Source organism: Aplidium turbinatum, chromosome 8 (assembly GCF_918807975.1).
Source record: "Aplidium turbinatum chromosome 8, kaAplTurb1.1, whole genome shotgun sequence".
Classification (NCBI taxonomy): domain Eukaryota; kingdom Metazoa; phylum Chordata; class Ascidiacea; order Aplousobranchia; family Polyclinidae; genus Aplidium; species Aplidium turbinatum.
The window spans coordinates 28,597,771-28,612,393 of record NC_137479.1 but is presented as its reverse complement, the minus strand read 5'-3'; the positions used below and the strand labels follow the sequence as shown (position 1 = coordinate 28,612,393).

The following is a 14,623-nucleotide window of genomic DNA, read 5'->3' as shown; positions in this document are numbered from 1 at the left end:
CTGAAATGTTGGCGTTGGCACAGTTGTAAGAGATTGTTTGACTGTACAGACATGTTACAAATGCTCCCATGAGGCCGTTTCGTGTGATGAAGTTTCAACAGGAAGTTGGTGCAGAGGGAAGTATTGCATGGGCCAACGCACATGCGTTGGAGGAAACACGTACATGCAACGCATGTGAATAAATAAGTTGAAAATATACGTTGTGTATGTGCCTTGATATCATGCATCAATACGTTTAATGCATGACGCATTAACTGGGCGGTGCTCAGCAGCTTGTTACAGACGATTTTTTTGTATTTTGAGCCACAATCAAAGATTTGTCAATATATCATTGTGAAACACAAGAGAGTGTGTGGATTTGCTTAGCTAAGTACAAGACCACTATTAAAAGTACAAACTGCGCATTATCAGGTCGACAGCATGTAATTATGTGTTGTTCAAGCAGATGAGATATAAGAGCAGTTTCCTACAATCATTGAGGTTTAAAAGTACACTATTCTATTTTAAAGTATTGGCGTACAGCGATAATAAGCCGTGCAGTAAGTCTTAGGTATGTATTTTAGGTTTTCTAACTTGAAACAAACTAACTTATTCTGTTTCAATATTATCACAGAATTGTAAGCCTTAATTATAGGAAAGTTGTTGTGGCTTACCACAGGTACTTCCAAGTAGACCTTGTACTAAAAAGCGCCCTGTTCTCTACTGTGGTATTTTATTTAAAAAAATTGAATTGAAAAAAGAATGGGTTGTAACAACTCTCAGCCTGTAGACAAAGACGCCAAGGATGCTTCAAACAAGATTGATAAGCAAATCAAAAAAGATGCCGAAGCCGCGAGAAAGCAAGTGAAACTGCTTCTACTTGGGGCTGGTGAATCAGGAAAGAGCACAATTGCCAAGCAGATGAAGATCCTACATCAGGACGGCTTTTCCGAACAGGAACGAACAAATTTTAAACCCGTCGTTTATGCCAACACATGTCAGTCTATGGTAGCTATCCTAAAAGCCATGGAATCTTTAAACATTGCTTTTGAAGATCAGACTCGCATGGATGACGGAAAGAAACTACGCGCAGCAGCTGGCCAGATGGAAGACATCGACTTAGCCGGTGACGTTGGGGAGTCCCTCAAGGTTCTATGGTTGGACCAAGGCGTTAAAGAATGTTACTCGAGATCTCGCGAGTATCAACTCAATGATTCTGCCGCATATTACTTAGATGCATTGAACCGTCTTTGTACATCAGATTACATCCCCACCGAGCAGGATGTCCTTCGGACTCGTGTCAAAACAACCGGCATCATTGAAACAACATTTGAATACAAGAATCTATTTTTCACATTGATTGACGTTGGTGGCCAGCGTTCAGAACGGAAGAAGTGGATTCACTGCTTCCAAGATGTGACAGCAATTATCTTCTGCGTCGGATTATCTGCTTATGATCAGGTCTTAATTGAAGACGAGGAAACGAATCGGATGCGAGAGAGCTTAAAGCTTTTTGAATCGATTTGCAACAATCCATTTTTCTCAAAAACGTCCATGATTCTCTTCTTGAACAAGAAAGATTTATTTGAAGAAAAGATTTTGAAATCTCCTCTCACAATTTGCTTTGAGGAGTACGAGGGAAAAAATGAGTACGGGCCAGCATCTGAGTATGTCCGGGACCAGTTTGAACAACAAAACAAACACAGTGATTCCAAAGAAATTTATACTCACTTCACGTGTGCAACAGACACTGGGAACGTTCGTTTCGTCTTCGATGCTGTTTCAGACGTTTTAATGAGGAAAATTCTAGACACCGTTTTCGGCTCCGGGTCACCTTGAGAACGGAATCGACTAAAACCGTCAAAAACAAAAATTCCGTTCCCGCCAAGGGGAGAATATGCTGACGTGATCAGAACAAAATTGTCTGATTGACAGTTTCCCCAATCATGAAAACTCAATGCTCAAATTTTGTACGTTGAATCATCGAAAGAATTACTTGGCTAGCTAGTGTGAATGCTCGGTGTTCAATACATGGGTGTTTGTTTGAGAACCGCCGTGGCCTAACAAACAAAATAAGATGTCGGTGAAAGACTAGTGGTTATTCAAATAAAATTTTGTATAATCTTATTATTATTTTTTAATTCATGAAAGAAAATTCATATGTGGGTTGTGGGTTTGCAAACCGTTTGCTTTTCTAACTTGTTAGTAACAAAACTTCCTTTCGGATAACTATAGTTTTAAAAGGTGGTTTTCTCTTTGATTTACGTCGGCAGACGTGGAAGCCTTCTAAAAGATACGTTTGCTTTCTACGTTCATTTTTGTTAACGCCACTACGCATCCAGGAAATCTTTTTTTGCACTGATGTAACGTCAGCCTGAAAAAGGGGCTGGTCAGTTCGCAGCTGCGAGATATTTTTTTTTTACCAATGGTGGATTACATGGCTTGATTTCATATCTTTAAGTCATTCATCATTTATGTTACTTGTTTTGACATTTGCGCAGTATGTCTTCTATCAAAACTTCTAAATTTTCTAGGTAGTCTACTAGTTAGCTCCTGCTTCCACAACAAATTTGCACATTCAAAGGTCACACTTGCTGGATTGGGTGGTTAGCTGGGACACGTAGCTTCCCACAGCAAATTGGTCGTTTTTTTACACTGTAAAAACGTTTTAAAATGTAAAAAATGACTGATTTGCTGGCTGATACCATCCAATGCAGCAAGTGTGGCTTTTTAGTGTGCAATTACAGCAGTGACCACTTTTTGATAACCGATGTAGATTGCTACCAGCATGCATTGTGTTTAACTTGGCGTCGCCACTTGCCTGGTCAAGGTATGACATTTTTTTCTGCCGTATACTGTCACCTGAAAGCTATAGTGCGCCATGTCCGAATTTTTTAACACTTGTGTTTACAACTGAATGTGCAATTGGAGTTGGGACATACAGTAGTTCTAAATCTACGCATAATGGCCTTCAAAAGACTGGCTTATTAAGAACAACCAACTGCTAACGTGAAAAAAATACAACAGAATATAAGCAAACAAGAAAAGTATACTTGTAAGCCACTTTGGTTTTTAGCCCGGTAAAACACAGTAAATCAGGTTTTTCGATTTTTATGTGCAATTACATATTTTTTTCATCACAAGCTTTTGAAAAACGCAATTTTATGCTGACTTGTTTTTGTTAGGACCTTGGTCGCTGCATTATTTATTTAAAAACCCTGGTTGAGGTGTCATGTTATTGCCATGAAACTGATACAAAGCCCCAATCAGAAAATCAGGCATGTTTTACATTGATTCAATGCCTGTAGACGTTGAATCAATGTAAAAAACACCTGACTTGCTGTGTGGGGAACAGGCTTATCCGTTACCTTTCAAAAATGTTTTTGTGAAATAGAAAACGTAAAGTCAAGTTTCATTGCAGTTTTCAACATAAGATTAATTTAATAAGCAAATATATCGAACTTTTTTCGTGCTCAAGCGCAGTTACTTGGAGATTTATATAAATGCTGGACAAAGTGTGGTCATAATGATTTGGTCATAATAATAATGATTTGATCGGCTTCATGGCCAAGTGTTCGACGTAAAGAAGGGCGCCAGTTTGACTCCCACTAAGAGCACTTGGCTGTGTCTTTGGTACTTAAAAATATACTTAATTGAATGTTTGAAGATTGTCTTCTTTGCCTTCACGTCCACTCAATCTAATCTCAGATACAATACGAAAAATATAATTTGAAAGAAAATTTCTCATGTTGAAAATTGCAAGCATAGTTACCAAACGGCACCACTCGACTTCGAACGGCAAAGTAGTTGTAGGTTAAATATGATTACTACGAAAAGTTTAATGCAACCTGTTCCTCAACATCGTTAGGCAAGACACCCCTTCTTATAGAGTGGTGTTACTCTATTCAGCTGTTATTTGATTGTTCGTGTAAACTACAACATGCTATTTTGGGGTATCCGGGTTTTCACAATTTTGTTTCACCAAATTGTTTCCTTGATGCAGTATGGTGAAAACAATACGCCTTGACGTATTTTGCAGTTTTAAGCGCTGTTAACTATTTTTATCGTTCATGTAGCGGAAAACTATTTCTAGATTTTATTTGTTACCGCGATCCATTCGAACTGAATAGAGCCTGATATGGTATCGCCCTACCATTGTGCGTGACGGATCACGACCCGTCATCTACTTCCTTCTACAGACTTTGAATCCATATTTATTAAAACTTGTCAGTTGAATGCTTTTGATGCGAAGATTTTTTTTCAAAAAAACCCGAAGGCGATTACGTTGCACAAAACATCAACTTCCGTGTCAACTTCCTCAGAAGGGTTTACATAAGAAAACAAATCTCTTGTCACATGGCCATCTAGGCATCCATAACGGCAGGAGCAAATAACTTTAAGGTTGAATGATCGACCAGCAAGTCTTAAGCAGCCGATTAAGCTACTTTTCTGGTTTAGCAATATTGTTTATCTGTGTATCAGTAATCAGCGATTTTAACCAGCGGATTATAGTTGATGCATAAAAGAACTTCAGTCCGCTGACTAAACCGCTTAATCGGTAGCACACTGCTGGTGGTACATCCAACCGTTAGTGTTGAGCCTTTGTGCCTTTGCGTTTGGCACTTGGCTTTGGCTCGAGCAGTTTTCGAGCTCGCACAAGCTGCGTCATATTTTCCAACATTTTTGCACTGCATGACATTTCATGAGGAAAATCATAAGAAAGCGATGAAACATCCAATAACTTCATGTGATGCTTGTCACTTAACAAACTATGGGTTTTCATTGATCATCTTGAGTTATGTTCCTGAAATCGCAGAAATACTAATGTTGGAGTGTCATCTTTATCGTATTTGCAGATTTTTTTCATCTCATACTTTGCTTTTAGTGCAATAAACTGCTAAGTATAAGTAATAAGTATTACTGCCGTGTTGCACGTAAACTACAAAAACTTAACACTTTCCTGCCTTGGACAACTAAATTGTTTTGCTCGTAGTGTCTGATTAATAATTCATGGTAATATGATGAAGTTAAAGCAAGAAGTGGTTTTCCTTGAGTGCAGCTTTTACAATTTTAAATGAGAACCATGAAAATTTCAAGAATATACGAAATTCATGTGAGAACCAATTTTAAAGCAGCGGTTTTTGCTGAAACCTCAACGACTGAATTAATGTCCATCACCCCTGGTTAATCTTTGTTTTGCACTTGTTGCATTTTCAATAACCAACTCCCAGAGATAAGTAAAACTACTGTTTCATGTCTGATGATAATGTTACAAGTTCAACTTAACGTTAATTTGTTTCTCGGTAAAAAAACGTTTTCTTAAATCTCGCGGACAAGCGCCAGCTTTGCGACAAATGTAAAGGTTGCTTATCGGCGTTATGTTTATAACTCATATGGGTTGTGTCGAAGTTTCGTTTCGAAATAGCGGTATTTTGACGGCCTTTTTTGTTGTATTTGAACTATGTATGTTTGATGTTCTTAAGTTCCCGTTTTAAAGCCAAATTCTTTACTCAATAAAACTCCAACATACTTGCATGTACATTGTACAATACTACACCTTCTCGGTGGCGAATCCAGGTAGAGAGAGGCAATTGAGGCTACCCCCCTCCTAAAACAGAAAACTTACTTTATTCATGGTGTGCTTGCAAGGTCGGATTAATATAGACCTATACATCATTGCGTTTGTTAAAATTACCCCCCTGAAGCTACTTTCTGGATTCCCCTTGCACCTTCTATGCCAGCATTGTACAATGCCGATGTGATTGAGCATTTGACCTTACGGGGTCAATACGAAGAAAGCTCATCGTACAATCTAAAAAGAGTTGGAACATTGTCAAATTTGGCACTTTTTTGTTATGTGTACAGTTTTACGTTTCACTATGATTTTATTTATGTTATTCAAACCTAAATAAATTGCAATGACCTTTTGATTGATTGCTACTGGTCGTACTGTTTTACATTCATGACGTTTTGCTCTTGTAATGTTAGTATTTTATTGTTATTGTGTGGCATTCCACGTGTAATTATAGTATATTGTGACATGAATACATTATCAAAATGTGTAGGTGTGTTCTCAAACCAAAGTTTAGGCTTTTCTGCGTTCATACAAACGATTGTGATGCTGATTTCTTGAAAAAGCGGGATTTTGAAACAGCAGCTCACACGGTCAGTTCTGTAGTTAGTGTTTACAGAGGTTCGTTAGGCCATGGACGTTAGGCCAAGTAAGATGACTGGGATAGTTGGCAGAAGACGCTGAGGAGTCAACAGAGAGGGCTTTCATCTTTTTTAATGTTGGTTATAAAAATGTAAAAATTACAACAAACAGACCTAAATTCATACGCTTTGAAACTACTCAGCTGACAAAGCCATTTTTACATCTACTCAACGTCTGCAGACATTAAATCGACGTAAAAACACTAATTTCAAATCGGCCATATCGCCTCCAGTAGTCATATACGCATTACGTGGGTTGAAGATCTTTAAAATAGCAACATTTCCATGTCGAGGGGTCATTATCACGAACCGAGCAAGCCAATTTCATACAAGTTATTGTCCTTTTTTTTGGTGAAATTTTGTCTTAAGGTAAACTGCAGCCTGCATCTTATCCAGGTTTCGTTTTGTAATTTCGGTGTTATGAGACGTTGATTGCATTTTACAACTCAAAGCTAAAAACAAGCCGTTTTGTGACGTAAACATTTTTGCAGTCAATCACTAATCAAAAAGTTACATGGAAGTTGCTAAAAATTCTAATCATGTCATAACTTCCTCGAAAATTTGCTGTCTAGTTCAGTGGCTAAGTAAATAGAGTGCCCGGTTATGAGTCGGCAGATCTTGTTTCGATATACAGAGCATCTGAACAAGCCTTTAGTAGTTTGAGTAGATTAGGTAGAGTCTGCACCTTTTTTAACCAACAAGGTTCACTTCATTTTAGGCGGACTCGGACTCTTTTATGCAAATTATTCCCTTTTGCAGTGATTCAGCGTCTGCTGATGTTGATTCGGTGTACGTTAAAAAGAGTCTGATTTATCAGCTGAGTTCCCACCAACAACAACGTTTCTGTTGGGCTTTTTGCAATTGCCTTCCACAATGGTGAATGCGTTGTATTAATAACGTTCGTGTTATCTTGTATTTGATAAACTTATCGGCACAAAGCAAACGAAGTCTGTGTACACTTTCTTCGGACAAGTTAAAAACTCTGTAGCTTAAAAATAGATGGTTCATTCATTTCTCTTTTTCAATGGAACTGATATGTAAAAGCAATCGGGCACCCTCAGTTGTAGAACCAAATCGCCACAGTGTGCTTCAAGCTGAGCACATAAAAGAATCTAACCTCTGATTTTAAAACGCTTCAGAAACAATAAAATGAAGTTCGAAAATATATATGACTTGTGTTTTCCATACCTCTCGCCTCACATAACATGCACTGGATCTCTAACTTATTTTCTGTTGTTTACGTTGTGTCTGTTTTCACTGTTAAGCTTTGGTAAGGATAGTTCAGAGCTTGTTTCAGACATCACGGCGACGAATAAACAGCAGATTTTATTTACCTCCGTGTAATTTTGTTAAATGCGCAGTCTATTTATATTTACTAGAACACGCACTTTCAAAGCCACACCCAATTTACTCATGTGCTGAGAGCTCTGCGGGTATGATCAATAATTTATCACTCGCTTTGTCCCCTTCTTTGTTTAATTGTTTTGGCATTGCAAGGACATTGCTTTACTTTAGATGCCAGTTAGAATGCCGCTGCGGTTAAAAAAGTGGTGCAGTTGTGTGCTGTTTCGAATCCATATGCATGGGTGTGATGAATCTACAGTAGCCTACTAAGTTAAGTAGTTGCTTGCAATATTCATTTTAAAACGTTGAAAGTATGTGTGGCATCATACAAAAAAATCCATTATTTTTACATTGATTCACAGACGTTGAATCAAAGTAAAAATGACGGATTTTGCTATTTGGGTGACGCTGCGTGAGTGAACTTTACAAATCCAATCTGTTTATTTCCCAAAAAAAGTCCTGACATTCAACATCCACAGATGTTGAATCATTAAAAAGGGACCAATTTGCAACCTGGATGTAAAGGCAAACGTGAGACACCTAATAGCTTTCAAGATAAAAAATTGAACTTCGAAATATACATTTCTAATAAACTTAAGAGAGTTTCCATACAGCAAAGCAGTCGATTTTTACATTGATTCAGCGTCTGCAGACATTGAATAAATGTAAAAAACGACTGATTGCTGTCTGGGTTGTGAAGCATGTTGATGCAGTCTTCTGTTATGTTTCTTCGACAGTTTTTGTTTGACCTGTTTTTCTCTGGCGTCATTCAAAAGAAACTAAAGGTATCGAAAGTTCAGAAGCTCTTGAAATTTGAAATTTTGAAGTGTTGGTTTTAATTTCTGACATTACCTTCAAGGCATGTTTTCACTTTTTACTTGAGTTTCTGTTGTCCGCCCCTCCTTATGAAGAATTGAATGAAACCATTGTCATATAGATAAGTCGCTGCTTTCTCAACCAAACCAGCTGAATAGTAGTTTCATTATAATCACTTCTCGCTTTTAGTACTCCCTTGTTGCCCACATTCAGACTGTTGCGTTCTTTTAAGTTTCAATACAGTAGCCCATAGAATACGTTAGCCCATAGATCATGATAAAATGCTGACTATGTTGCTTGTATTTGGATAGCAGTGCAAAACCACACGATCTCGAAGTCAGCTGTTTCCGTAGCGTAGGTGGTTTGAGGAGATGAGTTTTGTGACGGTAACAATGCGTCAAATAAAAATACAGTACATTGAAAATAATCAGGGTACTCGTTCAGCAATTGAAGTGACATTCTCCCACAATTGTGACATACAGTATTACAGTTTCAGGTTTAGTTTTGGCGTAGCAAAACTAGCCAGAAGCTTTCAACAAAGCATTCAACTATTTAGGTTAAAACATTTGAAGCGTGTGGTGTACGTCGATGTATGTAAATAGTCTTGAACTGTTGCGATTTGTTAACCTTTGGTTTGACCCTGCCTTAACCTGGTCCTTTTTGCATAGTTGTAGAATTACATGCAGATAAAATATTGCCACACTCCCTATGACTTTCAAAAGCGATGTCAAACTCAAAATAATTGACCAGTCATCCAGTATTGTAGAGTAAAACAGTTGAGTCACGGTTCATCAAACTTCTTGCAAGTGCTGTGCTCAAACCTTCTGTTTTTAAAGGTTAATTTGATCATATATCCTGCATATCATTTTATTTCCATCATTATCGTTTCTGGAACAAAAAAAAAGATAGTACTAGCTGCAATGATGGATATACCTGCCAACACGGCAATGAACGGAAAAAGGTGGTTTTGTTTAGGCTATCATCAACCACCCAATAACACACAAGGTGGCCACGATGCCAAAAATTCTCGTGATTTGAAATAAATTTCGTTGTTTTTAGTTTCGGAGTGATATACTTGCATACGTTACTGTTACAAGCAGTTTGTGGCCATCCTATTCGGAAGAAAATGTTATTTCAGCAATTATTAAAAAAGCGCATCGTTGTTTTAGGCTCCAAATCAAACTCATTCACCGGAGCTTCCGGGGGCGGGTCCCAACGCCTTCTCATCGCCAGTTCAACCGGGTACCTTTCTGAATACCTATTGGAGCCCAGGCCTCAGCAGGGTATAAGTAAGATATCTGACGAGTCACCTGTGGAGGCGACCGCCAAAGAAGGATCGTGTTGGCCTCTGCAAAGGTGAGGTAGAAACGCTGCAAAAATGTAGTTTTACAAGTAATGAAGATACGTTACAGAGGTAAATGTGGTCGCACCTTTGATGCCGATCATCTGGGGATGAAAAGACAAAGCTCTCATTGTTCTAAGCATTTGACACTGGCGACATTAGGGTGGTCAGTTGATTTCCTTCAGCCACCTTTCATTCAGCAACTACTCCCACCAAATTTATTCTATCTTAAGGAGAGGTGCGCGGTAGATATCAACAACCAGCTTAAGCCGGGTGTCGAACTAAGATCATATGTTTGGAAAGCGAACACGTTATCCGCTACGCTGCCTCACCAACAAAACGATAGTTAACGTTAATGAGACGAACTCAACTCGCTTACATTGAATAATTTGAAGCTTATATGGAAGTACTAAGATGTTTGCCAGGATAAAAAAATTAATACAAAAGACTGTAGGTTCTTTATTTTGTTTACAAACAGCTTCGTTTAGTTATTTTGTTATTGTTTTCAGACAAACAAACTGGTCCACCATTCCGCTTTGCCTTCCTATGAAGAATCCTCTCGTCGCTGCCGACAACGTTTGTCGACGGCACTACGAAATCACAAGATGCCGGATGAAGGATAAAATCGATCCGCATCTTCTCCCATCGAGTACCACGTCATCTAACAGTGTCCCAGATGATCCCCACTCGCCTGAATCGCAGTCTGTCCGGATGGAACAGCCACGGTCGCGCGAGAGAAGTCGAGACTCTCGGTCGGGACATCCCGTCTCTGCAGCGCCGCGTACCGGCAAACATTCGAACTTAAAGTCGTCTTCGTCCACCAGCATTTCGGACTCACTACCGCCTCTGGCGGTCGAAATGCAGCGAAATGGGAATGCGCGGTCCTCAGACGATGAAAGCAGTCCACCGAACAGTAGCGAAGATCTAAAAGGCTCATCTTTGCAAAAAGTCATGCCGATGGTATCAGAAGAATGGTTAGCTCAGGTGTGTATTTGGCTGAATGCTTTGCCCAATATAATCAGACCAAGCTTTTTTGAAAACCTGCATAAATGCTTAGTGTTCAATATTTTAGGTCACTATCCATTTCTTTGAGTCTGCTATATGAACCAGTTACAAAGCAACTAAATGTATTATTTTGCTCAACTATGCGCAAAAATAGAAAATCTCCATCTTTTTACGATTTGTGTGTGCCATGGGAAAACAAGTCGCAACCATTACGACTAACTGCACAAATTATCACGGCCGAGCGATTGTGTGGTTTGTGTGACTGGATGAATCAATTCAATGGCTGCTCTACATCTGCCCCAACATCTAGCCCCAGTCACAACCACTGCTAAAGACGTGGTAAAAGGCAGAGCCCCTCGACTTTTGGACTGGCGAAAGAATAATCATTAAATAATCGTATGGGTGGATATGGGTGTAATCGTGTCGATATGGATGTAATCGTATCGATATGAGTGTAATCGTATCGATATGAGTGTAATCGTATTCATATGAGTGTAATCGTATTGATTTGGGTGTAATCGTATCGATATGAGTGTAATTGTATCGATATGGGTGTAATCGTATCGATATGAGTGTAATCGTATCGATATGAGTGTCGTATCGATATGGGTGTAATTGTATCGATATGAGTGTAATCGTATTCATATGAGTGTAATCGTATCGATATGGATGTAATCGTATCGATACAGGTGTTATCTATCGATGTGGGTGTAATTGTATCGATATAATCGTATTGGGTGTATACCACCAGATTGGAACGCATTCTTTACATATATTTGTTGACCAGGTTGAGATGGTGACCCACGAGGGACCCGCAAGGCGTCTCTGGATGGGGCCTCAGTTTCATTTCAAGAAGTATGTTTCTACTGGGAGCACTCATGTATTGTCTTCAGTGTCTAGGTAATGCTGAGAAGGTTGTTTTTTTTTTAAATCTTTTTAAGCTTTAAACTTAGAAGTATCGGCAAACCTTAAATGCAAAGATTAGTATTGGCGTTTCTCCAGTGCATGCTTTCGGCCTAAAATCTGGTTCCAAACAGATGTAGTTTCTGTCTTTAAATCGTATTTCTGTTCATTTCTTTGCTTGACTTTGACGTGTTTCGTGTATTCATTAAAAAAGTGACGTGACTGCCATTTGAGCTTATGACGTATTAAGTGTTAATCCGATGCGTAAATTGTCACATCTTGTGTTGCAGTGCCCTTCTGTCGAATCAATCTCACCCCACGGACACAAATTCTGGAAATAGTTGTCCGCAAGGTGGTGTGCGTGACAATTTGTACGAAGAAGAACTGGACGTACACTCTCTTACGTACGTACTGTTGTGTCATAGATGTTCAATGTGTCATGAATTCCTTGGTTTCAAAATCAAGCCCCTGGAAATTGCTTCGTGAAAAATATTTTATTCTCCAGTTTCTAGTAAACTAGCTATGTACATGAAGTTTGTGCTAAGTCAGAAGTTACTGGTTCGATTCTCAGTTCAGATACTGATCAGTTCGTTTTTACGTTGCCGCAACAAACTTGAAGCAAACGATTTCAACTCGAAAAACCTTTAGGTCTTCATTTCAATTATTTTTTTGTTAGTGGGTACTCTCGCATGCCCCAGCTCATGTCATTCATATGGTAATTTCCTAGTTGACTGTTAGTTTGTAATCATGACAGTTTTCTTTCATTATGAAGACATTATTATTTCATTTTTCCCTTTCACGAATCTATATAGAAAACAAATCCAGTGTTTTATAATTTTTCATTCAATGCATATGCGCAAGACTGTAGTGCGCATAGTATCCTGACTTATGTTCTTGCGATCAATAATAAAGTTCCATTTTACATGATCCATCGCAGCATCCATTCGGTCCGATCCGAGCCCGTTCCCACCCCCGGTCCCCGCCGCTCCATCGTTGGTGACGACAATGATACGTCATTTGGATGTTGTGCTGGTGTCACTACCATTGAGGCAGGATCAGGTTTGTTTCATCTGGTTGCAAAAAGAAAGTTTTTTGTTGTCTAAGACAAACTATTGCAGAGAGACAGACGAAAACTACTGCAGCGTCGAGTAATGAAAAACTTACTCTTCGCCCTGTTCAAGTTCTGTATCACATATTACCTTTTTTATTTTTACTTCACCAATACTAGCTATGTGAATACGTCACCAAAACGTCAGCGTGCCATAAAGGTGGCCGCATACTAAAAAGTAATTGCAAGGGTGCCGGGATTATGGTCTTGTACAATAAGAACTTTTTATTTTTTAACCTTTGTTTTCAAAATGTGCGATATTTTGTATTATTAAAGAACGGAGTTACTTTTTCTTGATATAGTTGATGAATTCATGACAAGGCTGTTTTTTTTTCAAGATTTTATCATTACCAGGTAATTTTGATCGTGCCGCCCACATGCTTGAAATCACATCGTTTGGTTCCATGGACGAGCGACGGTATGCAAGTTATGGGACCAATGGTTGTGAAGAAAAGCTTCGAGAACGCATTGCCGACGCCATGACCGAATTGAATGTAGAATATCCGCATAAATCATCGCATTCATTCGCATCTCCGAAGCATAAATTAGCGAGAAGAACAAATCATGGCAAGTAATTTTGTTGTCTACTCCTTTGTGGATTAAACCATTGAAACTTACATTACTCGCTGCCTCAACACCCAGCCAACAAAGTTATCGTTTTTACGTCTCTCTAACGTTGTCTGACGATCCTGAAACGATGTGAAAACGACAACTTGGGCTGCTTTGAAAACGCTAATAGATTATATCAGATCTTGTTGTGATCTGACCCCACCGTCGGATCTTGCTCAAAAGAACCGCCATTGCTGTTTAGCCTTGCATGTGCGACTGAAATCGAATCACAGAAATAGCAACTGGCATCTAGTTTTGAGCAATTTCTGCTTGTTTCTTTTAATTTTATGTTAACATTATTTTATACTGTATATGTTTGCTTTCTTTTTCGGTGTGTATTTTCAAGCGCGGGAACGTTATATTTTGCTGTTACATTTTTTTTGTATTTTAAATGACAGAATTGTTATTTTTGTACGATGGCAATTGACTAGTAAACCGTATGGTCATCTCGTTGTGTCCCTGTCTGAAGGGTCGTCTCTTGTCAAGCCACCTTGCTACTTTCCTTCTCAATATTCATAACTTGAATATTTCAAACATGTAATGTTCCTGCTTCTGACAAATAAACCGTTGATTGATTGATTGATAGATAGCTTAAGTTTTGCAATCTCTGGTAACAGTGTGGTAGCAGTTCCTGAACACTATTTGTTTTAGAATTTTTGAATGGAAAGCGGTTTTTATTTACAACGTTTGCGTGTTAAAAACACGTGATCTTGTCGCCACTGCTTGATATGGCATCATTTCATGTATACAAACTTTGACATTTCATAAGGGAAGGTAGTCATTTCTTGCAACTGATTTGCGTTTGATAACTTTTTTTTTTAAACGCTCTATATGTCTACTTAGGATACAACGACGAGTATGGGTCCTTGCCAGTCGAAACCGATCACTTTGACTTCACTCATCTGGAAGCGTCCTCTTCTCCGCCACTTCATGGTGAAAATTAACACTCGTGATTCCCTGGTGATTTTTTCATTCTCTTTGTGCATTTTGAACTGTTACGGTTTTGTCCAATACTCATCTCTGTGACGTCAAAGATACAACGTCATCTTCTCAGACGACACCTGCATTGTGCATCATGAAAACGTGATTTTCCAATATTTTTGGTTTGGGTTTTCCGCTGTCGATTATACCATCTTAGAGAATTAAGCCTCATGTATGTTATTCCAGATAACAAAATCTATCATTTTTACATTGATTTAACGTCCGCAGACGTTAAATCAATGTAAAAACTGGTTGGTTTCTTGTTGCCTGAGATCTTTCTCGTTTTATTACGTTTCGTCAAAGCAATGTATGCTCATTCTCAT

The 14,623-nt window shown here is 38.7% G+C and overlaps 1 protein-coding gene and 1 pseudogene across 1 annotated transcript in view; both read left to right on the top strand.

Annotated features, from left to right (window-relative positions):
* LOC145776241 (BCAS3 microtubule associated cell migration factor-like) overlaps positions 1–14,263 on the top strand; it is a 59,116-nt gene extending 44,853 nt beyond the window's left edge. Inside the window, exons 14-20 of the mRNA XM_082587642.1 lie at positions 9,522–9,708; positions 10,204–10,678; positions 11,487–11,599; positions 11,893–12,006; positions 12,540–12,661; positions 13,065–13,277; positions 14,163–14,263. Coding sequence (XP_082443768.1) covers positions 9,522–9,708; positions 10,204–10,678; positions 11,487–11,599; positions 11,893–12,006; positions 12,540–12,661; positions 13,065–13,277; positions 14,163–14,263 — 1,325 coding nt within the window. The remainder of the gene's footprint in view (positions 1–9,521; positions 9,709–10,203; positions 10,679–11,486; positions 11,600–11,892; positions 12,007–12,539; positions 12,662–13,064; positions 13,278–14,162) is intronic.
* LOC145775187 (guanine nucleotide-binding protein G(i) subunit alpha pseudogene) lies at positions 623–2,603 on the top strand (annotated as a pseudogene).
* Positions 14,264–14,623: the final 360 nt, after the last annotated feature.